Raw genomic sequence first — 25402 nt, 5'->3', positions numbered from 1 at the left:
GTTTTGGCTTGTGTAATGTGTCATAATGCAAAACAATGGATTCTGTATCTGGAACACCTTACTAGCAGGGCTAGATGAATCTACTGTGGTGGCAAAAATAAGTTGCAGGCCACTGTTCAACCCCCAATTGTTCCTAGTGTTTTTGCGATGTGTACAGTTTCCTATTGATTTAACAGGAAGAAACTAAAGAGTCCTGCACACAATTGATCTAGAACTCCTTACTAGTGCTTCAGTCTTTATACCTTTGGTTACATTTCCCCCAAAAATGTATGATAATGATTTAAGGTAAAGACTATCTTCAGATATCATTTATCAAAGGACCAACCTGTACGACTGGTTTAATGAAACATTATTTTATTAGAAACTTGCCTAATGCAGGCATAAAAAGTGTTGTACATCATGGAAAACACCTCACATCCTCTCATCCTGGCCAAACAGTGGAGCACTTTCAGGAAGAGTCTGTCTGTCTGTCTGTCTGTCTGTCTGTCTGTCTGTCTGGGACATGCTCCATGATGCCACAGTTGGTGACATTAATGATCCTGGAATTCTATCGCAGTCTCTTTGAACGCCATAACCTTTACACGTGATGTACTTTAAAGACCACAAACTAATGTTGGTTTGGGTTACAGTAAAAGTATAGATGGATAAATCCATCAGCTGAGTGAGGTTCCTGTATACGTACAACATGTACTTGCTTTCTGCATGGGCAGAGCTAACCAAACGCTTTAATTTCAGATTTCGGGTTAGTGTGCATTCTTTCAGCAACAAACATACAATGTACTTACATTTGTAGTTTTCATTGTTAGAGGCAAAGTCCACTATTCCCGTGCGGAATTGAAATTGCCTACTTACACATGAGGGATTGACAGGAACTGAAAGAAGCATATTTATTACACAGTAATGCAGTCTTACTGTTCGTAATGGGAGCTCGCCTCACTGTTTAAATTGGGGTGATGCTTGAAAAAACTAGTTTGTACGACTTGTTGTCTTGATACTTCGGAAGGAAAACCTGTAACTGTTTGAAACTGCCACACTCACTTCACCACGAGGCAGGGGGAAAATAGGTGCACACTTTCAAACAGATTCTTTTGGAAGGCGTTAATAGTGTTGCATTTGGTTGTTCCAACAAAACAGAAGAAGTTTTATAAAGAATGAAAAAAGAGAGCTTGAGAGAGAAGTTCAAACTGCTTACTTAAATTGACTGAGCCTCACCAATTCAGTTGTTGGAAAAGTGTGGGGGAGGGGGTTCAGACACTGTTTAACCATCCGAGAAGAACTTTGATTGAAGCATACTGGCGCCTAAAAGGCATACATGCTGTTCCTCTGGACAGGAACCGACTCCTCCTCAGAGGTGCGTGTTTGAAGGAGGAATACATCATAACGGGTCAATGAGAAACAGGAATTGATGTATTTGTTGTGGTCTTCAGCATCTCTAAATCTCAAAACTGTTGCATGAAAGTCTGACATAAACTAACCTTAAAGGATTCAATATGCTTCAAATGAACAAGGTCATCCATCCGTGTGTAGAGGCAAGGGTTTTTAGCTAATCTGAATGGCAACACTCGGAGTTGGAGTGAAAAGTCTCCCATAAAAGCCTTTTCTCGTTGCAGCCCACCTCCGTGTCCTTGATCTCTCCAAGAAATATGTACTAACAAAAAACGTGAGGTTTACTTCGAAAAAGCTGGGTTACAATTTCTACACAGAAATGATGTGAATAGTAGATTTTTCAAGTAAACTGTACTTACAGTTAAGAAGTGTTTCTATCAAAAGATACTCAAGTGAGCTTTACTGTGTATTATCTGTCTCTGTTAGTACATTTTGCTCACAATTGCATCATCATTTTTACTTTGCACCTAAACATTTGTTTTGGCTTTTCAAGTTTGTTTTACTTGCTTTTCTTTACTTTAATTTGAGAAATATTTACATAATATTTATTCTACCTTTAAAAAAAAATTACATTTATCAGACACTCTTATCCAGAGCGACTTACAGTGAACTAACTACAGGGACAGTCTCCCTGGAGCAGCTCAGGGTTAAGTATCTTGCTCAGGGGCTCAATGGTGGCAGCCCTGGTATTGAACTCACAACCTTCTGGTGTTGAATTTGGAAGTCGTACGACTTATTTAATAAAACTGTTTATACTAAGGCTACTACAAAACATGAAACATCAGACATTTCTAAAAGACAGCACCTTTATTATAACAAGCCAGGATATATATATACATATATCATATACATATACAATCTAGTGCATCAACAGACAACACTGCACCTAAATCTGTGTTAGAAATGTTTTTATTGAGAGGCTCAGTGTGAGTAGAGGAACTAACTGTCGGGCTGAAGACATCATTTACAGAGATCAACTTCAGTTCGTCTTGAAATGTCCAATGACATTTCCAAAAATATCATTTTATAGTGCAATGGCTTTGCAAGTGCAATCACTCACAAATCCCTTTCTTTTAGTGTCATAGAGAATAATTACACAATGTTGTTCTGAGACCTCAATGCACAGCAACTCAAGAAAACACACATGTGCAGCATTTAGCTTGTTGAGGTTTGTGACTCAAAGTAGAATTGTCATTTTTTTTATGATAGGACAAATGTGTCCCAGCCGTGTCAAGTCGTGTTCATCGCTTTACAGTGTCCCTGGAAACAGTTTCCATTATTGTCTGTGCTACACAAATGCTGCCAATCAAATTGATGAATATGTGTTCTTAAGTTGCAGTGCGTAGAGCTCTCTGGGCCATCATAGAGTTCTCTTGTTATCAGCACCCAATCTGTAATGCCTCAACACCCTCAGCAAGGTTCTGAAACATTATCATAACAATATGCAAAACATGCAGTTGTACAAAGTGAGCTCAGGCAAAACATTTGAAAGAGGACACAGCTGCTTGCCGCCATAACTACCAAGTATTTCCTCTGATCTGCAACGGTCAAAAACAAGCGTGCATACACTTATGCAAGATGCTTGTTGCACAAAGCCTGTACTTTGGGAGACATCTTCTGGACATTAAGCTCAAGAAAGAGCTTCTGAAATACTAAGTATTTCATCTTTGGTGAGTAACTTAAGTGCATTGCATAGATGAAGCCCATGAGCAGAAAGCCTTTGCCACTCATCTACACTTACAGTATCAAGAAGCTCAATTCCCTGGATGCTGATGGACACATCGGCAGGGTGGGGCTCACATGAAAACATGTGAATTGGTGTTCAGATACAATATACATACTGCATATGTTTTCTTTGAAGTTACAGAAGAGTTGATTGATTGGGTTAAGGTGGCCATTTAATTCAGTATTTAAATAAGTGATGATATTACATTTGTCGTAAGGTGAGGTGTAGGGTAGCGTTATCAAACGGGATGAAAGGAAAACATAAAAGGCAGAGAGGTTCTCTTGAGAAATGAAGACATCCTATTACTGTACAGATGCTGAGCATGTACCTGTAATGTTATTATCATCTTTTCTCAATAAATGTCAGCCGTACATAAGTTGACTGTAACTGTATTAATTTGACACTTTACCTGACTGAGTGAACCCAGCATGGGTCGTATTTTTGTGGCCACCTTTAGTCCCAAATATCTCCTGCAGTTTGAGCGTTTAAAAGTCATGTTTTGTCACTAAGGTTTGAATGAATTGTCGTTATCCTTCTGAACTCGTCTTAAATCTGAAACATCAAGGTGGTGAAAACACACTTCCTGTGCTGCACTGCAACAACCATGAAGGTTCAAATGTTCAGTTCTTGTTGAAACTGTTTGAGAGAGGTGTTGATTCATTGAACCACTTTGTGTTATACGGACATGCAATACAATTGAACAAGCATCACAAACTATAACATACAAAATGGCCACCAAGTTGAATAATTATTTTTTACATTATATTGACTTCAGCTGAAAAGTTAACAGGAACTAATTAATACTAATCCCTTATAGCATTTAAACATGTAATGAAAGTGATATTTACAAGGCCAACAAATCATTTATTTCAGTGATGTGCATCTCTTGCCATCGTAGTCGTGATGTAATAAATCATACACATGATTTACACAGTGCACATCACCTGTGGACAGTTTCTCCCTGGAGGCACTCACCATGGTGGACTTTGTAAAAGCCAAAAGTGACAGAAGTAGTTGTCTGAAGAATCAACAAAGAGAGCTCGACAGAGAAGTTCAAACCCTGCTAACTTTCTCACCTTAGCAGGTTCAATTGCTGCATACATTGAGTTTGACTGTTGAATGCAGCTTTCCCCGATTTGACTGTGTTTCAGTGTTAGATGTTCCACACGTTTGAAGTGAATGTAGTCTGTGTACCACCAAGTGAAACAGAGCTGGTGAGCAGAGCTTCCTTCCACAAGTCTTCTTATTTTATCTCATGAATATCACTGCCCCTTTTTCCTCATCGTTCCCCATACTATTCAGTTTCATACATCGCCTATTGCCTTTGTGTGTTGTCTTTTTTTATCGCCTCCATCTGGCCTCTTCCTGCCCTCCAACGCTCCCTCTCCCCCCAACCTTGTCTACTGCAGCAGAGCCTCAGCTGTGATAAAGACGGAACATGCTCTCGGAGCTCGTCATGCTACGCTTCCCGTTCTGCAGCACTGATATTCTGACACTGATCGCCATCAAACTGTCAACAACAGACAGGGAGTGAGGGCTGAGGGTGGGTGGAGGTGCCAGGGGAAGCTAACACATTTTTCCTCATAAACAATTTTCACTCAACAGAAGAGATGAGCTGAAGCAGGATTTATTATTCATTTCTCTTTTTTTTTGAGAGAGAGAAAATTGAGATGGATGATGCCTGGTGTTTGCCGGGGCCTGCCAGAGAGATGTGGGAACGGCCAGCCTGCAGCCTTGCAGGGCCCTGAGTCACAGCCCAGTGAGGCGGGATTAGATAGGGCCTTTATTCACTTTATGGATAAGGATTAGGGTGACATGTTGTTCATGAACTCACTTGAGGGGTTCAGAGGAGTACAGAAGTCATATTTGCATTTAACACAGTCCAGGCAGTAAACCAATCACAGCAAATAGAAGGTGCTCATCTGCCCGTTGTTGTCTCTTTGAATTCAGCAGGAGATTTCTTTGAAATTTACTGTGACATCTTAAGTATTGATCTAGATGTCAGTAGGGGCACAGTGGCCAGTTCTGTGAGCTGTAGCATTGATGCAGGAAGAAATGTGTTATCTTTCATGGGCAGATCTGCTAAACTATACACCATTGCTGTGATACAATGTGAATCAGGAACTCTGATACATTCTGTGTAAATCTGTCCTTGAACTCTGCTGAGCCTCAGCGTGTGTCAGTCTCTCAGCTCCTCACGGCCTTAACCCACTGAAGGACGAGGAGCAGGAGTGCAACAGACAAACAGAGCTGTTTTAACAAAGCAAACAGCATTCATGCTACCAATTGATGCTTTACTGAGCATGCTCATCGAGTGGGCAACAGAGTCTTCTTCTACAGCACAAACACACTTTTACATTGCATTACAGTTCTTGTAGCTGATGCTTTTGTCCAAAGCAATGTACAATAAGTGCAAACATGAGGATACAACTCCGAACATTAAGTACATTAGCTTCAAATAAGCCAAACAAACATACAAAAAAGCTGGGGTTTCTCTCAGTCCAATTAAAAATGAGAATAATAGTTGGTCTTTTGGTTTGTTACACAGAAGGAAATCTTAGCAACTACTGGCCATATTTCACTTTTCTGCAGTGGACAGGTGATGCTGACTTTTTAGCCACTTTAGTGTGGTGGCTATAGGGATAGCTACAGTATGTGCGTTGGATGTTTGGTCCACCACTTTAATATTTCAGTGGGTTGCCATTACCATTTGGTACAGCCATCAATGTGAGGATGAATGTGAGTGACTTTTGTGATGCCCTGATTTTAAATCTAGTGCTGCCAGCAGGTAAAAACATTTCACTCATCAAGTAAAGTATCTCAACATCTACCAGACAGATTTGTACTAACATTTGTACGTGCATTCTTGTTACCCAGACAATACATCCTAATTACTGGTACTCTCTCTATTGCCACCAGCAGGTTGACATTTGTGGCTACTACAAGGTGTCATGACAACTTTTTAATGGCCTTAAATGTAATTTGGCAGAGACATTTATGTTCCCCTAAGGATAAATTGGAAGAACTTTGGTAATCCTCTAACTTTTCATCTAATGCCATCATGTGCAAGTCCTGTAGTGACTCATTCGGTCTCTACTGCATCACATACTGTGTTGTACTTTCTTGTATAACAGGAAATGCTCCTGAAAAGGAAGTACAGATTTCAGAAAATGCCAATACCCCCCTGCCAAGCTCTGACTGTTATTTATGGATGTAATGATTACATAGACTTCAATGCTACTACCAGTGTCATAATTAATCATTTATAACTTCTGGGGGGGGTTCAATCGATGGGGAGTATGTGGTGGGAAAAGGGTTTGATGCATGGCCTGATTAAGACATAGCTGTGTGCTTACAGGACATATGTCCATACAGACAAGACAAGGACTTAATGGATTAGTCTCAACTGTGTTTGTTGAGTCTTTGAGCCACCAGAGACTTAATGTTCAGTGGCTGAGGGCACCTGTCAGTGCACTGAGCTTGCTGGATAGCAAGGTAATGTTATATTCTGCTACGGCATCACAACTGCTTTATTTAATACAGGAGCCCTGTAATTGCTGACAATTTGTGTCATAGCAATCTAGAACTTAATAATGATGTGATCTTCCCTGAAATGTTAATCTTATTTTAAGATTAAGATGGATTTCAGATTGATGTAAAAAGTAATTATGTAATGTTTCCAGCAAGAATACAAATATGATACACTTAATCTTGAACATGAAGGTAGTTGCAGGTGTCAGTGTCATTTGAATTCTCACATTACATTGCAAAAAAAAGAATGAAAAAGCATAAAATAAAAATTATGAATTAAATAAATACTCCCATTAATGAATTGACCAACCTTTTGAATTCATTGGTAACCGTCAGCTCACCTGGTAGGGCCTACCCCTCATATACTAAAGCAGCGGCCCAGGTTTGAATCCGACCCGTGGCCCTTTGCTGCATATCAACTATGTTCTGTACTAACCGTGCTAACTCCATTGTTTCAGATATTGACATACTTGATTTCTAATGTTGATTCTAAAAGTATGGGCCCATTTCTAGAATGAGATGTTGTGATGTTATAGGTATTATGATAACACTTGTGGTTCTTGCCTTATAAACACACATGCATAAAGTAGTGTGTTTATTATGAGACGGTTACAATGTTTAAATTGATCTAATTGTGTAGAAAACACAGCACTAATACTGGAACATGCTGCGTTACTGCAATCTTTAAAAGTGTTTCATCAAATAAAATATTCAATGAAGGTTTTGTAAAGATGAATTCAATACACTTCCAAACCATGCCTTCCTGTACATGCACAGCTAAGTCTGTCACCTGACAATCATCCTGTTTAGTGACTCTTCAAAAAACAGTAAGATGTACTTAAATGATTTACTTAATGAAAAGTAGCAATACCATAATTACAAAACCCAGATTGTAAAAATCTTTATCTGCAAAGTGCTTGAGAAATATGAATAATTGTGAATGTAAAACACATTGATTTGTTCTGAAATGAAATAAACTAAAGTAGTAGTTTACAAAAAATACTTTGTCAGTTGACACCGCTGTCAATAACTAAGCCAAACTATATGTGACAACAGCAGCAAGCTTTTCGAACATTTGTGTTCTTTTGTTCATTGCTGTATATTGGTGTGTGATAAGAGCCGAAAGTTCCTTGGACCTATCATTCATAGTGATTTCTGAGCAGCTGTTTTCCTCCACTTGGCATCCTTCCTTATAACACCCATTTTTAAACTCTGAGACGCTCAGTCCTGGGTGGCTTATTGCTTAAGTACTCTCTCTGATCCATCATGGAGGTAATGTTTTGATCGTATAGGGTTAATTTTCAGAGAGTGCTCTGTCTGTTGGAAATGTTATGCTTCAACAAATCCTTGGGATAAGTAAAGAAGGTGGCGAGGGCTGCGAGTGCTGTGGTCACTGTGTGTTCACTGTCATTTGATCAGATTGATGAAGTGCTGATGGATTTCTCTCTTGACTGATCACAGCTCTCTGGCTCTGGGTACAGCAGCATGCCTCTTAAGTAGGAGGCTTATTCTCACACACAAACACACACATATATACAAGAGTAACTGACTGTTCAGCTTCTAAAGTGCTTATCTACAGTGCCAAGAAAAAGAGTGAACCGTTTGGAATTATGAATTTGTCTTAAACCATGGCCTGATCTTTATCTAAGTTAACACAATGAACAAACACAATCTATTTGAACTTATCATTCACAAATTATTGTATTGTATTTGTCGGTATAAAATACAGCATTAAAACATTCAAAGTGTTAATTGGAGAAGTGAATCTCTAAGCTAATTATCTCAACAAAAGCTAATTTAAGACAGTAATTTACAAACCTGGTGTCCAATCAATGTAACGAGTGTGGATGTGATGATTAGAGCTACTTTAACTTATAAAAAACACTCTTATAGTTTGCTATTCACAAGATGTGATCCCTTCCTCAGAGTAAAGATCTCTCAGAAGACCTTAGATCAATAATAGTTGATTTATATAAAAGTGGAAAGGGTTACAGAGTATTCTCCAACACTTTAGATATTCATCCACTGTTGTAATCCTGCCTAAAAGTGGCCCCCAAGCCAAGATGACTGCAAGGGGACAATGAAGAATGCTATATGATGCAAACAAAGAACCTTCTAGTCCCAACCAAAGGCATTTATATCTCTGTTCATGAAGTCCCCATACACAACATTGAATAGACATCGTGTCCATTACGGCTTGGTGTTGGTACTCTTTACATTTTAAGATATTGATGAAAATAATCCAGTACCAAGTAGTATTGAGTCTTCTCCAGTCAAACAATACCATAATTTGGTCTTTTTTTCTTTATCTAGAAAGAAATGACTATTTGTATGGTTTTGCTTTTAGCCATTCACTGCAAGCATTTTTTGATTTATTGCTATGTGTGATTGGCCCACTATGGCAGCATCTACAACCCATACAGATGGGATTGCCTGCACACGGCTCTCAACATGGAGATGGCTGTGCCGGAGGCCAGCAGCTTACGATGCTAACAGCAGGAACTGTACTAACGACAGCAACAGCTCACTAGACATTGGGTTATTCATCAGGACAATGACTGGAAACACCAAAGTAAATCCCCCCTCAGAATGGCTCAACAAAAGACAATCCAATTTGGAGTGGCCCAGTAAAGGCCAAACCAAATAGAAATGCTGTGGACAGACCTCAAGCGAGCCATTCACAGCAGACATCCAAAGAACCTGGAGCAACAGTTTTGCAAAGAGAGATGGGCCAGAATTCCCTTTGATTGAGGTCATTGCTGTCGAATGAGGTTCAACCAGATATTAAATCAAACAGTTCACCGGCACTGTGAATGTTTATTGGCTTTGTTCAATAAAATGCAGCAACAATTGTAATTGTTTCTGTGGTATTAGCTTAAGCCTTTTGTTTTTTCTATACATGTGAATTTGATGAAGATCAGAAAACATTTTGTGACCAAATGCGTTCTTTTTTGCCTTTATTATGTTTAGTGGCAACGGTTATTCAAGTCACTGCATACAGGTCATTGGGATGTAATAGGGGTTGGGTGGATGGTAGGCATACAAAGTGCAGGTCTTTGATCCCGACCACAGGGCTTTGCATCTGGAGTGCAGCATTAGGGTTAGGGTTAGGCACAAAAGCACTTTGTTTTAAAGTTGACTTTGAGAAAGATTGTGGTTTCAGTTAAATGTTAAAGCAATATAATATAATAAAAAAGGTAATTTCTCTTTAATATTCCCTTTTTAATAATTCTGTCCATTTTCCAAAAAACTAACGTGCTTTGAGTGAGTACCATAACACATTATTTATACTTTAGTTGCTAAAAAGCAGTAATTGCAGGAAAAGAAATGGAATACTTTGATAGTGAACATTTTGAAGAAACTATATTAATTTACATCATTAGATTACTCTACACACACACACACACACACACACACACACACACACACACACACACACACACACACATTGCTATTTTTAGCACAAGTTACAGCACAGTATCTCCAAGAGTCCTATATTCACCGTGACAACCATCTCAGGCTTTGGGAGTTGTGCACGTAATATACAGCTTCTACTTTCTCTGCCACAGATGTAAGTGTGGATTGAGCAAGACACATGCTGGTGTTTCCCACCAGGGTTCACCTGCCAGGCTTGGACACGGTTTCTATAGACTATCAAACCATTGCTTAAATATGTATCGGGGCAACGCAGTCGACCCTCTACGAATTACAGTGAATTTACTTTAATTATTATTATGATCTTGATCGCATTTCATGAATCAGATGTATAGTTTTCTCCTTTACTGTTCCCTTATTTGAAGGATTGAATAGGGAAACATTTGTAAATGAGGCCCCTCAGTGAAAGAATCCCAGAGAGAGATTGGGAATATAATTTCTAGAGAGGGGTTTTGGAATAAAATCATTTTGGATTTTAAAACTACTCCTAATCCTAACCCTAGACTAACTCTAATTAAGATGAGAACAAGCATTGGAGGATTTTCTCTCTTTTCTTCTAACCTCATCTTACTTATCCTGCTTCATTTCCATATCAGCAGACAAACGAGCAACTTTCTCATTAGACTCCATGTGTATTCATTTTCAAACTTACCTACTTAGACAGTCACCTCTCTAACACCGATTCACCTTTCTGGAGTGATTCATCTCCACATTTACAGGCCACATTCCTTCCAATGGAACCGCAGAGATTCTCAGCAGGAGAACAACGTTTCTTGCGTGTGAACGGAACCATTCCACACGCTCAGCTTTCCAATTATAGTACATCCCGCTTAACTGATGCTTATTAATTCCTTCAAACTCATTACGGCAAGCAAAATAGGGCTCTCCCATGAGATGAATACTAATGAAAGTAGAAACTTCTCGACAGTGCTGCTGCTATCAGAGGTCTTTCTGTTTAGATGTTTGCTTTAAGCTCCATCACACAGACAAAAATAAATGGCAGTGGAAAAAGAGCATTTTCAAAGAGACCACTGGTGAAAACACTGTTAGGAAGCATTGATCAGAATCAGCCTGTCCTGTGGTAATCGCTTGTGACAGGAAGGACCTGCAGTACTTGTGCCGTGGTGTGTATAGATTACGTCTGGACTTCAAGAGGGTCCTACAGTGCTTGTAGTTAGAGTAAATAAAGCTCTCTCTGACTGACATTGAGCCAGCAGGGCCAGGCCATAGAGCAAACCCAAACAAAACACTTCAATCTCTTACCGTTGCTCTCCACTGCTCCCCAAGGGCTTGATTGATTGATTCGCCGGCCAATCAGAGTACATTGATCTCAGAACCCGACCCCCCTACCCTCAACTTCACAGGCCTCCTCTGCGTCCATTCATCTGCTGGCTGTCAGAAGTATTCACAGGGGTGCTGTAGCTGTGGAGACCTGCGCTTTTAAACACACATGTGCAGCTTTCTGAAGAAAACGCTTTACAGTTCCTCATATTGTTATTGAATCCTCCCTGGATCCAGTTGCTTTGGCTAACATGAGGCTCATGGGTCATTCATATATAGTGTGAGGATATTAAAAGCTTGCATAGTTAGCCTTGAGAATATGACGCTTTTACCAAATACTTAAAAATATTACATTTTCAGTTAATTAAATGTTTTGACAGAAGTAAAGAAGTGATGTTGCTACACTGACACCTCTATCCATTCATTTACATGTGTCTGTTGTGATTTGTGCCTATAATATGTCTCTACAAACACTATGTTGTGCTTAGCAAAGACATCTAGTGACAATGCCATAAGCCTGTAAATTGTGTGAGAGAAATCTAAGAACAAGCAGCCTGGGGCTCAATGTGGTGAAATGCTGTTGTGTGTGTCGCTAACAGTAAACTCATGCTATACACAATATGTTTCCATTAATTAGTCAAGTATTCCACTTTTTGTTTACAATTGCAACAATACACATTTATTTATTTATTTACAAGGTCGTCACAAAAGATGTTGAGTCTCAAAACTGATGGCTATAACATAAACATATTCTTAAGTTATCCAGGAGACTCCCATGTTTGTAGGATATCAGTAAAAGAACATATAAATAGGGAATTTATGTGTGAAAGATAATTTACAGAGCCATTGACTCCTCCCACTTTACAGCATCAAACTGGACCTGCATTCAGTGCTTGGCTATTGAAGAAACTGTTACATCAAACTTTAATATATATAATACTAGAACTATTGACCAGAGGGGGAGGTTTCTGTGTATCCTCCCAAACCCTGTGAACATCATTAACTCCAACAGTTGCCCTTTAAAAGGTGCACCACTCAGACAAGTGGTAGAGCGTTCACAAATGGAAATCAATGGATCAATAAGACAGTGGTGAATCTGCCCAGGGGAACATCTCTGAGATAACTGAAGAAAGTAGATATTCCAAAATTAGATTTTGAGAGCTATGTGCTGATTATTATTATTATTTGTATTGTAAAAGATTACAGATAAAAAATGTAGTACAGTACAGTACAGTTACTAATCCCAGTACCAGTCACTCTTTGACATTTTAAGGGGTTGGCGTGTCTTACCAGGACTTGGACCGGGACAAAGGAGGGTTGATATCAATTTGATCTCTATGCATTCAGTGAAGAGACTGGTCTGAAATGTGTCTGGATGAGTAGGAGAGACTATTGCAGTTTCTCCAAAGTTGTTTTACATGTCTTGTCTTCTTCGGTTTGTTGCTAATGTTAGCCACTGTTAAAGATGGAGGATGAAGACAGGACCTCCTTGTGAGGACAGTATTTTTGGAGTGCTGGATGCGGTCATCATGACTAAGCAGTTAATGATCTGTAAATGCCTTTTAATCCACAAGGTCTCCTTTTGTTTCCACATAAATAAAATACAGAAGATACGTGATGTGTCTGTCTGGCAAGGAGTAGAAGGAAATGGTAGGAGTAAATGTGATGATGCAACGTGATGATGCAATGTGATGATGCAATGTGATGATGCAATGTGATGATGCAATGTAATGTGCCTTGATTCTTTTGGGGGAATCCATTCAGTAATAAGGGTATGTGTTTATTTGGAAAAAATCCTTTCCTCTTGTGATAAACTGATTAAATAAGGTTTTAAGGTGTAAGCCAATTCCCTTCTGAATAAGCCAAGTTACTCTTAATATTAGTGTAACGAAGGCTCCATGTAATCATGACTGCTGACTGTTAATGCATCTTTTCCAATCAACACAATTCAACCTTGATAAATCACTAACCACTTGTGTCTCTCTCTTTGACAGGGGGGATATTTGAGTCCATTGAAAGCGGCCCATCAGGTGCTGAGGAACTAGCCTTTAAATTTGCTTTAAACACAATCAACAGGAACAGAACCCTACTGCCAAACACTACGCTCACCTACGACATCCAAAGGATAAACATCTATGACAGCTTTGAAGCCTCCAGGAAAGGTATTTATGTGTTTGTGATTGGAAGATCGGCCTCTGGCTGAGTGTGTGTGTCTGTGTGTGTCTGTGTGTGTGTGTGTGTGTGTGTGTGTGCACATATGCTATGCCATAGCTGCTTTGCATTGTAAATGTATTCCCCTTTCGAGGTTTGTGAGCTGCAGTGGCTTAGATTGTGACAATTATAATCAGGCGAGAGAGAAATGGCTGAGCACTTCAAATGTAAACAGAGAGAATTGATTGGTTCCAGGTAATGACTCAGCGGCAGTAATTCAAAGACCTGTTTGGCCCCCAGAGACAGCCAATAAAGTGCTATAATCTATCAGTTTTGTGTGTGCATCAGGCTGACATTTCAAGTCTCTTATCAATTACGGGCCATTATATCCTGTCTCCGTGATTTAGCCAACTCCCTTATATCAAATAAGGTGATTAGAGTGCACAGTCGAGCTAATACAAAGATGTGCAGTTGTTTGTATGTCCTTCAAATACAATTTCATGAGAGCAAGCACAGTTGTCACACCTTTAGCTTCAGCTTTAGCTTTGCATTGTGGAAATGTAATGTATTAGATGTTGTATAATCAAGATCAGTAGATGTATTTATGGGCATTTTATACATTAGAAATAAAGGTATCTCATTTCCAAACCATGCACATGAATGTGCCCCTATGGCCACTGATATTGACCAATATATTATATCACATATTTATGGTATCTGTTTTCAAATGTTTAGTCTGTAATTTATGCTTCTGCTCTTTATTTTGGCCTGTGCACTTCTGAGATAGAAATCCTTGATCTCAATGTGGCTTCCCTGTGTTGAGGATACAACTGGTGTTATTCTATAGTTTCTTGATTGTCAACACATTCTATGACAAATCCAAAGACACTTTGTGACTTCCTCACCCTGTCTGCGAACTATTTTCACTGACGGATTAATCCATATTTAGTGCTGTCACAACAAAGGTAAAACTAACAAGATGTTTTGTTGTTAGGTCCGGGAGCTTTAATTACCACTGAGCCTTATGTACCAGCTCCCAGCCCACCATATACACTAAATACCTTGATTGCCAACAATAAGGCTGCAGGCATTACCTGAGTCCTGGTGAGCTCGACTGGTTTACTTGTCTTTTCTTAATTTGGGCGGCAAGACGGTGTATGTGGGATTGAGCAAAGGATACTACAGTGTGTGTTCATGGTAATGATGTAACCCACAGTGCAACAGTGTGGCTCATTAATGTGTTTCTGTGGATCAGTGGATCTCTATGACACAGAGGAATGTGATACACAGTATCAGGCTTTAGATATATAAGGATACATTCATTGTTGATTTAACTCTGCACATGGAATTTGTTGAAAATAAGAAAGCGAAGGAATATCTTATCAGACTTATACTTTAAATAAAAAAAACTAAAAACGTATCAAAGCTGTTAACATACAGTATTCCTTAATGCTGAATTGTTGGATACAGACCTAATTCATGAAGCCTTGTTCACATCAGACAGCGTCTCCTATTGTTTGCTGGTGATTTTGGCACTGGTCATTATGAACATGCTGCATAACAGCAGGAGGAAGCTAACTAGTCAAATATTTCCCCTCTCTAGCCTGTGACCAGCTCTCTCTGGGGGTGGCGGCCATCTTCGGTCCCTCTCACAGTTCCTCAGCCAATGCGGTCCAGTCGATTTGCAACGCCCTGGGGGTGCCACACATCCAGACCAAGTGGAAGCACCAAGTATCAGACAACAGAGATGTCTTCTACGTTAGCCTCTTTCCAGACTTCTCGTCCCTCAGCCGGGCCATCCTGGACCTGGTCCACTTCTTCAAGTGGAAGACGGTCACTGTGGTTTATGACGACAGCACTGGTAAGACCTCAAACACTTCCACTGTTGTTTCATTTCATCTATATCTTATCTTGCCCAGATGTTGTCTATTTTTTTTATTCCATTTTATGTTGCATATATTGGGATATTTTTCATCATTTTTTCTAACATACTGTTAAGATACATACATATAAAATGCTCACAATGTCAATGTACATACTGAGAATAACCATGTTCACCAACTCTTCTGTGTCTTGTGTCTTTCTATGGTAACATGTGCTAATCAATGCTAAACATAAAGTGCAGCTGAGGTTGATGGGAATAGTTATGCAGATATTTAGTCGAAGTATTGTACAACTTTATATTTTGACCTTGTGAAGGGACTAGATGAAAGGTCACCAACGTTATCCCAATTCATCCTTATTGTAAAATATTATCTGTGCCAAACTCCATGGCAGTCCACTCAACAGTTGTCAAGAGATTTGATTTAAAACCTTAAATGTCAACCTTATCTAGGCGCCTAACTGAATGCCCAACCGAAAGTCTTTTCCAACACATGTCTGGCTACATTTTTGCAAAAAGACATCTAACACAAGATTAATGATTTGCTGAACCACTTTGTGTCTTTTGTAATTCCTATATTGACATGCACATGCATTGTTATGGAATTGGTGAAATCTGTTTCCTTCATGTGCTTGTGTCTTCTTAGTTTTTCCTAAAAATTGATCATTACATTATACAAATATATGTTGAGATTCATCTGAAACTAATGTGGAAAATCAGATTGAGGTTTTTGCCCGGGTATAGCCGAGTATTGTTGCCATTGTAGATGTTCCATAATTCCTGTTAGTCAAAGAGCTTGTGAGGCCTCAGAGGACATGCTTCCCTTGTTCCTTGTTGAAGCAGACCTTGTTTAAACCTTGCTATTATTGCCGTCCAGGTCACCAGGATACAAATAAGCCAGCAGGCTGGGTACATGTACCATATGCCCGGGGTCAGGGTGTGTGCCAGCCTGCCAGGCCTCCCAGAGCTCCATCCAACAGACGCTGGAACCAGTTTGGCCTGGATCACAGTACTGCATTGTGTGAACACTGTGTTTAGCATTCGGGCCAGCTAAATAGATTACAAACAAGCCACATAATCAAGAACATTTGCAAATAGTAATGCAGAGTATTGCACTTCATGAACTTCATGTACTGGAAGAGAGATCTCCAGTCCTTCACACAGCTAACACACAGTCAAATTGACAGTGGTAGAAAGTAACTAAGTACATTTACTCAGGTGGTGTTATTAGAATCTTTAAGATTTTAATTATGTCAAATATTCAGTGTATTTGCATTCAAATTGTATACCCACCCACACACACACACACACACACACACACACACACACACACACACACACACACACACACACATACACACATAGCTACAGCCCTGAAAACCTATTTTTTATTAAATATGTTCATATCCACAATCCACAAGAAATACTATTGGTCCATTGATCCCAGATAGATAGATTCTTTATTTACACAACAATGCAAAGAAATACAAATAAAAACTGTGCTTCTATTTCAATACTGTTGAAATTCTTCTTCTTCTTCTTCTTCTTCTTCTTCTTCTTCTTCTTCTTCTTCTTCTTCTTCTTCTTCTTCTTCTTCTTCTTCTTCTTCTTCTTCTTCTTCTTCTTCTCCTTCTCCTTCTTCTTACAGCCTTGCTTTGGTGGCATCTCTCCACTACTTGGGCATGTGCCAGAGTATTTGCACATGGCACACCTGCCCTTGTACAGTGTTTAGGCATTACCTGCTAATAATAAACACACCTGGGGAGAAGCAGATTTTGATGGCTAAGAACATTTAGTGCATCTGAGGTTGACTGCTCGATGTGCGGCTTAACCCTTTGAAAGGGGCTGACTTCCATAATAATTACTGTTACCTTTAACTTAAGATCATTTTGAGAAATAATATTTCTGTACTTTTATCTTCAATTTTCATAATTGTAGCCTTTGACGCCAACTGACGCTAACTCCAGTGACATCACTTAATGTATCAGAGCTCCCTCTGGAGAAACAAGGCTTTATACAACTTATCACTACCACTAACATGTGCTGCTGTACTCCCTAACACCCGTAAAAAGACGAGATGTGGAGAATCTGCCCTGCAGGTCTTCAAGGCAGCTTTAGGGAGGAATTGATTGTTGCTGACCCCACAACCTCTGTTAATTAAGTTGTAAAGTGGACATAGCTGGTTCACTATGGGGTTAATAGTGGCTTGATTTTCTGTCTCGGTGATAGGAAATGAAATCCTTGCTCAACCTGCAAACAGCTTTACCTTCTCATTGTCGGCATTTACACAGATGACCTGATAGCCAGGACAGATAGCATTGATGGTGGACACTCAGGGCAAACAGAAATCTGATCTAATTGGAGTTCTTGAAGAGGTTCAGGCAGGATTCTATTTCATTTGAATCTTTTCTTCTCTTGTTTCGTTACAAAATGCGCATTGCCTGATGTACTGAGCAAAGTTAATGCAGCAGAACATTTATATTATCATATAATTCTCATGGGTTCTCCCCCTGACCCCCCACCCGCTGTTCTAAATCGTGTCTGCTTTTCGGGAATGGGATATAAAGGGGGTAGGAAACAACCTCTCTCTTTGTGCTGTTTCTCCACCAAGCGGGAAGCAAACAAGCAAATCAATAACCATAATGGGACTCCTCTAACGGCTCAACTTTATAATGGCAAAACTGAGATGGCAGCAGCATGTGTTATAGCTCTCCCAGCCAGCCATAACATCCATACAACTACCTGGAACACTGCTGCCGCTAGTACTGCTGCTGCTGCTCCTGCTGCAAAGTTTGATTAGGCCATAAGGGAGAACAGGCTACTATACAATAAAACACTGGCTCGGAAATAACTGCTTCTTTGTGCTGTTCACAGTATGGAGACCATACATACCTTCATTTGTCAGTAACCAAGCGATACAGTCGAGTCTTAAAGCTTAAAGGGTTTGCTGCCTTTCTTTGTCATAGATGACACTTAATAGAAATTGCTGGTTGAATAAAACAAACACATTCATCACTGTGGACCATGAAAATAAGCATCTTTTCACCATTTTAGAACATTTCATAAACTAAAAGATTAAGCATTTCATGCAAGGCTGTATATTGAGGACATTCTTTTGGAGATCATTACCTTTTTTATGATTGTGATTTCAGTATTTTTAGACTCAGTATGAGACTGTTAGGCTCAAATTCTTTATTTTACAGGTGTATTACTTTCTACAGAAACAACTATGTAATCTGATACAAATTATATGGAGATTTATGATCAGTTATTAATTTTGCAACTAATTTCCATCACATTTAAATTAAACTTGCAGAAAGTAGTTTAACAGCTAACTGAATAAAAAAACAATTAAGGTTGTCGACTGATGTTGGCAAATAAGATCTGGTTCACAGTTGGCGTTAATCTAAAATGTGTTGTTGTTGTTGTTGTTGTTGTTGTTGTTGTTGTTGTCAGGGCTCTGTGCAGGACAGTCACATTCCTCCACACCAAACAGGGGAAAGTATTTCTTCATGGGCCTGGCTTTGGGCACAGGGACATTGTCATATTGATACAGGAAAGGTATATACTTTTGTCTATAAAGTTTGTTTTATCCCCCCTGATGTCTGATGTCTCATGTCTGGCCTTAAAGAGTATTACCTTCATGGTGTTTGTTTATGTCATGACTTTTCTTCTTCTTCTTCTTCTTCTTCTTCTTCTTCTTCTTCTTCTTCTTCTTCTTCTTCTTCTTCTTCTTCTTCTTCTTCTTCTTCTTCTTCTTCTTCTTCTTCTTCTTCTTCTTCTTCTTCTTCTTCTTCTTCTTCTTCTTCTTCTTCTTCTTCTTCTTCTTCTTCTTCTTCATAACAAATAGTATCTCATAATGATCTGATACTTGGGACTAAAATGTGGACCACATTACCATCTAGATAGCTTTAACTGAATGACAGACAAAGAAGGAACATGCTAAAGATGTTGCTATTCTTAAAACCTTCCTTGCAGTTGGGCTGACCTCATGGAAAACATGAATGTTCATTTCAACCAGTCGTGTGCAACAGTTTGTCCTCAGAGTGGCAGTAAAGGAAAGGCTCTACTGATAAAGTCATTTTTCTGACAACTTTAGTAACTTTGCAGATTTAGATTATTATAATTTAAACTTTAAATCAACTAATATATTTTGATGTATAATTCAGTTTACTCCTCAAGGACAGTGCATATTAATAAACATTACTGTAAATATGCCATAATTAGCCGGGAGGCTATTTTTCATCTGTATTCCTCAAGCAGATGTGAAGTTGGCAGCCCAATGTCAAGTAACAAGTTTAAAACAATAATCATAATGTCAGAAAATGAAAGTAATCAACACATTAATGCAAAATGTGATGGTGAGTATGTAAACTTTTGTTACGTCAAGAATATTATATTGCTAATTTACTTAAAGGGACACTATGATTTGGCGGCATCCAACATTGCGGCTGCAGATTGCCTACCGACTGAGAACACCCCTCTGCTCGCCCCTTCCTTTACGAGACTACAGTTATGACCCGTAATGACAGTAACAACATGGTTTCTTTCAGGACCTTCACCTCTCTCTCTCTCATCCTTACCATCATCCTTACTATAATAGCACTTCAGGAGCAACGGAATCCAGGTGGCGGCTGGCGTTATCGCAGTTTTACAAGCGTGTCAGATAACTACGATGGCCTTGAGGTTATGTAATACCGTGAAAGGCCTTCTCTAAAGACAGAGTTTGGTTTGTCCATTTTGAGCTAGTAGAAACACGTTGGTGCAACATAGTGATTATACACTAATGAAAAAAAGGTTTTGCTAATAGAGCCCCTGAAATATTAAACACTGGCCATTAAAGTAAAGATTTGAATGCAGGACTTTTACTTGTAACAAAGTATTTCTACACTTTGCTATTACTACTTTTACTTGACTTTAAGTACAAGATCTGAGTACTTCTTCGACCTCTGTTAAAAATGTATTTTCATCTTCTGTTGATTGTGATTTAAGCATCATGAGTGCAACAATGATCGACCCTCTGAGATGTGCCATCTACAAAGCAGTGGTACCAGGGTATGGTTAAGAAACCTATGAAAAATACTTTGATCTCTTAGGATCTCTTGTATGTTATAGAGGATACTTTTTGTAATAAGGTCATACACATTTGTCTAATTTTCTGTTGCAATTTATGAAACATTTACACCTTTTTAATCACAACATGTCTGGACTATTGGGGGTCAATATGATCTTTCCTAATGCTGGTGGCAGTTAGAAATATCACTCGATATGAACCTCGTCAAACCCTTTCTGTGTGTAGCCTGGATTCTATGGCAGCAGCATCCTGAGGCTGTCCCTGAGGTGGCGTACGCAATAAAAGAGATCTTGTATTTCCCCAGCCAATCACATCTCCATTCACTGTGACTGAGTCATTTTTAATTTTTCTGCACCATTTCACTCCTCTTCGCATTTCTGCCTTGGAAACGTCTTGTGATGCTCTGACAGCAAAATAAAAAATAAAATTATTGTTGCATGCTTTTCTCAATTTAATAATAACTTACAGAGTTCAGAATCCGTATCCTATCTCTTTCTGAAGGTGGTGCTTGTGGTGCTTGAAGAAAGGTCATGTTGACGGTACGTTCACTACAAGTAATCTGGATGACTGCATGGTGTAATTACAAAGTGGTCATATGTAAGAGGCACGACAGTGACCAGGAGCCATGTCTGACTAGCTGAGTTGGTATTTAGAGGGTGGGCATGTCTGAACTTTGTAAATCCTGGTGGGGTGTTAATGGAAATGAAAGGCGAGAAGCAGTAACAGGGACAATGGTAAGAATAGTTGTGGCAAAGCTCGTTACAGTGGTAACGGTACCAGTAACAGTAGCAGATGTACAATTGTTACGTGCCAGTAGCGTTAGTTAGTCGTAGTAGAAAAAAGATGAACATTTAGAGGTTCTCAATTCAAGGGAAATATTCTAAACTAAATGTTACTTATCTACGAGAGACAGCATGTTGCAATTCCCCATGAATGCAACCTAATAATATTCATTCCTTTTAAAGGTTGTGCCTTGAGACAAAGGAAATGTTCTACAACTAAAATATACCACTATATACAGAAACATGGTCATCTGATGCAAGCTAGGCCTCCTTTCCTATTAAACTAATTTAACCAATTTAGTAAAAAGCAGGTGTTGATCTATAGATTCCATTAATGTGAACAACAATTACCGTGTTTGGGTAAATATTGTCCAGTTCTCCGCGGAATACATATACCATAAGAATTCATTCTCGTCACAAATTGAATTTGAAAAGCAACAGCCCAGCAGCAAAGATGTGCCAAGAAAGAACCAACAACACTTCAGCCTCAAAGCTTACTGACATCGACAAGCAAACACGACCTTTACTCAGGCAAAAACATGCAAAGTCACTAGCAATGAAGGAAAGCACACACAGCGCAGCAGAGGATTCTTAACTTAGACCATCTTAACACAAAGTGTGAAAAGACTGGAATGAATTAGTCAGTGGAAATATCTATGGAAAAGCCATAGCTTTAGATTGTAAAGTAATATATATTGATGCTTTTTCTAAAGTGCTGTGGCTGTGTACATTATACTTTCATTAACACTAATCCAAATAAAAGTAGAATGAAGAAGATCTTATTAGTGATTGCAAACCATATTTCTGCATTTCTATCATGAATTTATCAAGACATTCTCAGCAATTGCATTATATAAAAAGGGCATCAACAGCAAATGAACAAGTAGATGCTTGATAAGTAACATTTTAATAATTCTGGTTGCAGTAGAGGGAAATAAAGGCCTGGTCACTATAGAATTCATGTTAAACTGCGCCTACATTAGATAGAGCCATGTGAGTGTTCCTGTTCTTGTTAGAGAGAGTGTATATCTATGCTACCACTGAGAGTCCTCTCAGTGTACTTCAGAGTGAGTCCCAGGACCCCTCCAGTAATCTCTTTCAATTTGCTGTGTGTGCGTCTCCACACCAGCAGTCCCAGTTCCATCATACGCTCGACTACCACTCAACAGCCTGTTTAGAGAAGGGCTCACTGACTCTTCACAATTCACCATGCTGATCCCACTGTGGCTGTGCAGGAATGCTAATGGAAGCTGCAATGTTTTCCGTGCTTTGATCACATATTATTGTCTTATGTTTTTGTTATTTTGAGAGAGTCCAAAATTGGATGTTATTGTCAAATAAGCCTTTGTTCCAGCTGGTTCTCATTAGAAATGTATTCGGTCACTAACACAAGCAGTGACATATGTACCAGTGTGAAACAAAAGGGCATTAAGTCATTTAAAACTCCCTTGGTGAATGACCACAGTATTGCAAGAACATGATTTCTGACACAAACATGATTAATTAAGTGACACAAAGCACAGGATGAAGTGAGCTAACTACAGAAAAAGTCCAAAAAAAACATCTATAGAAGAGGTGGCGGTAGGACAATATTAGCAGCTGGGGCCTAAAGTTGAACATTGAAAAAAGAAAAGAAATTGAAAAAAGAAAAAAACAATGTCTAAGGGAAAACTGAAAACTAAAATGACCTATGAAGTATTCTTCACGTTAAATTCCTTCTTCTCTTTCGTTGCTGAATTCCTCATTTAATTTTTTCCTTTCTCATTGATGGGGGGCTAATCCCCCTTCATGTCAACCACAGTCACCAGGTCCGGAGAATCCAGTTCAACATTTACAGAGTATGTCATAAAGAAACAGGATATGTCCTATCATAATCGACACCTTCGTAATACAAATAAGTGCATTTTTTTAGATCGTTTACTATACATGTTCTGCAAAACTATATTTAACATATATTTGTAATTCATCATAAACCTTAACATCACTATTCACATCAATATTTCATTATTTTCAAAGATGAGGTAGATACATTTAGCAGCACAGTAAGACACACACACACACACACACACACACACACACACACACACACACACACACACACACACACACACACACACGTTATATATTTGTATATACAGTATATAACGTTTATATTGCCATAATAAATACCAAAATGTGTAATAATAGTTAATAAGTCTTGAGATGTTGTAAACACTTGAATTTGTTCAGAATATGAAGGAGAGTGATGGCACTTAACTTCGGCTGTTAGAAATAACTTACTCTGTGTTAAATAACATCATTTTATTTAAGTTCACCTTGAGGCCCCACCGTTTGAAAAGGAGAAAAAGCAAATTAATTAATTTTGTCTTGTACAGTGACCATAATGTTTCATTCACACAAAGCACATAATCAAGTTCTTTATAAATTAAAAGGTTTATTAAAGTATGTACACAACTAGTAACTACTTACAAACAAATCAATGAATACATACAACAATGAATAAGCACCATGAATACAGTGATGAACAACGTATGAGAGTTACAACTTGAGTAACGGTAGCAATTTGAAATAGTATCACATCACTGCTTTCTATGAATACTTATTTTTACAGATAAAAATGAAGGCGATAAAAAGTAATTCATTGTAATAGTGTAGAACATATGAACTAAATAAGAACTCAGATACAATGTCTTTTGATTAATTCAAGCCTATCTTCTGTGAATGTGTTCAACACCACTGTGGTTAATCCTCAGTTGACAAACATGTCTGTTATTGCCACTGTTGGTTTTATAAATTCATCTACAGCATCACAAATAAACTTTACTGTCCCCTGGTATCATCTGAAAACAATCTATCTCCAATTCTCCAAGTCTTTTATTTGAACTTTTTTGTGGGTTACGAAAAATGCACTTAGACCCATGAAATATATGAAATCCTGTTGTATAGTAGAAGCTTTTACTTTCAACTCTGATCCACCAAAAGAAGAGGGACCAGCAATACATCTGCATGGAGTGCTGGCAGGGTGTGAGGACGACACACACCATGCCAGGTGCCACGCTAAAGTGTTATAATGAAGATATGGGTTGTCTCAGTGTCACACATTCATCAAGGTACTGTAACCTTTAGCTGTATGAAGTAATTATGAAATAAACAACCAAAGAAATAACTACATTTATATGACTACTACTACTACTACTACTACTACAACAAACCAGCTTTCATATCATTGTTTTCATTCTATCCATTTTCATCATTCCATCACTGTTTAACCTGTTTATTTTTACAAAGTCTGTATTCAATTTTTTTTAATGAGCTTCTTCTTATGCCTCTCAACAGACAAAGGGCTCCATTTAAATGAACCCAGCGTCGCTTAACACAGTCAAATGTGCCCTACTGTTTGCATTTGGGATGTGCCAAACACACTTCTGGCAATTTTGTGCCACCTGTGGCACATTTGGAACAGAAATCATACATTATCATACATTATAGATGGTTGTGTTAGAGGTTGTGACAATCACGTCAAGTCACATTCTTTACTTTCAACCCCACTGTACCAAGTCCCCAAGTATTACATACAAAGTAACATTAGTATTTTAAATATAGTCTAGTTCTTTCCATGTTATTTTTGTATAGCTTAATTCAGTTACATTTGAATATCTTACATACATAATCCTTATATAGAAACATAAATATGACATAACTGGGCTTTATTTTACAACCAGCGCAAAACTGTCATTGCTAGTTTTAGGGCCAATTCATACTTTACGCATCTTTGTGTTTATGAGGGTTTGCTTTGGTCGTTGCAACACAAATGTCATCTGCCATGTCATGCCACAATTTGTGACCACACGGACTTGTAGGCTTAGCAAGCGCGCCGACAGCGCATGCTCCCGTTTTGTTCGACACGCCAGTCTAGTTGGTGGTGCATGCACCTCTACATAGTTTGCTGAGAAGAGAAAGAAAAAGATAACAAACGGAGTGGTTGTTTTGAAGAGAGGTTGTGTGACAAGATTCGTCATTACAGGCCATTACCAACATGAAAATAATTCGTCATTAAAAACGATACAAAGACAAACAAATGGTGATGATCTCCTTGCAAACAACGTAACATGGACTGTGGATTTGGTAAATGCGCATGTGTGCAACTCAATTGT

At 38.7% G+C, this 25402-nt stretch overlaps 1 protein-coding gene across 2 annotated transcripts in view; it reads left to right on the top strand.

Annotated features, from left to right (window-relative positions):
* grik2 (glutamate receptor, ionotropic, kainate 2) overlaps nucleotides 1-25402 on the top strand; it is a 204499-nt gene that overhangs the window by 54012 nt on the left and 125085 nt on the right. For both annotated transcript variants that reach the window (XM_029451364.1, XM_029451365.1), the window contains exons 3-4: nucleotides 13354-13521; nucleotides 15114-15371. In XM_029451364.1, coding sequence (XP_029307224.1) covers nucleotides 13354-13521; nucleotides 15114-15371 — 426 coding nt within the window. The remainder of the gene's footprint in view (nucleotides 1-13353; nucleotides 13522-15113; nucleotides 15372-25402) is intronic.

This window comes from Cottoperca gobio, chromosome 16, assembly GCF_900634415.1.
Source record: "Cottoperca gobio chromosome 16, fCotGob3.1, whole genome shotgun sequence".
NCBI classification, from domain to species: domain Eukaryota; kingdom Metazoa; phylum Chordata; class Actinopteri; order Perciformes; family Bovichtidae; genus Cottoperca; species Cottoperca gobio.
The sequence above is the reverse complement of the archived record's forward strand: the minus strand, read 5'-3'. Positions and strand labels throughout refer to the sequence as shown.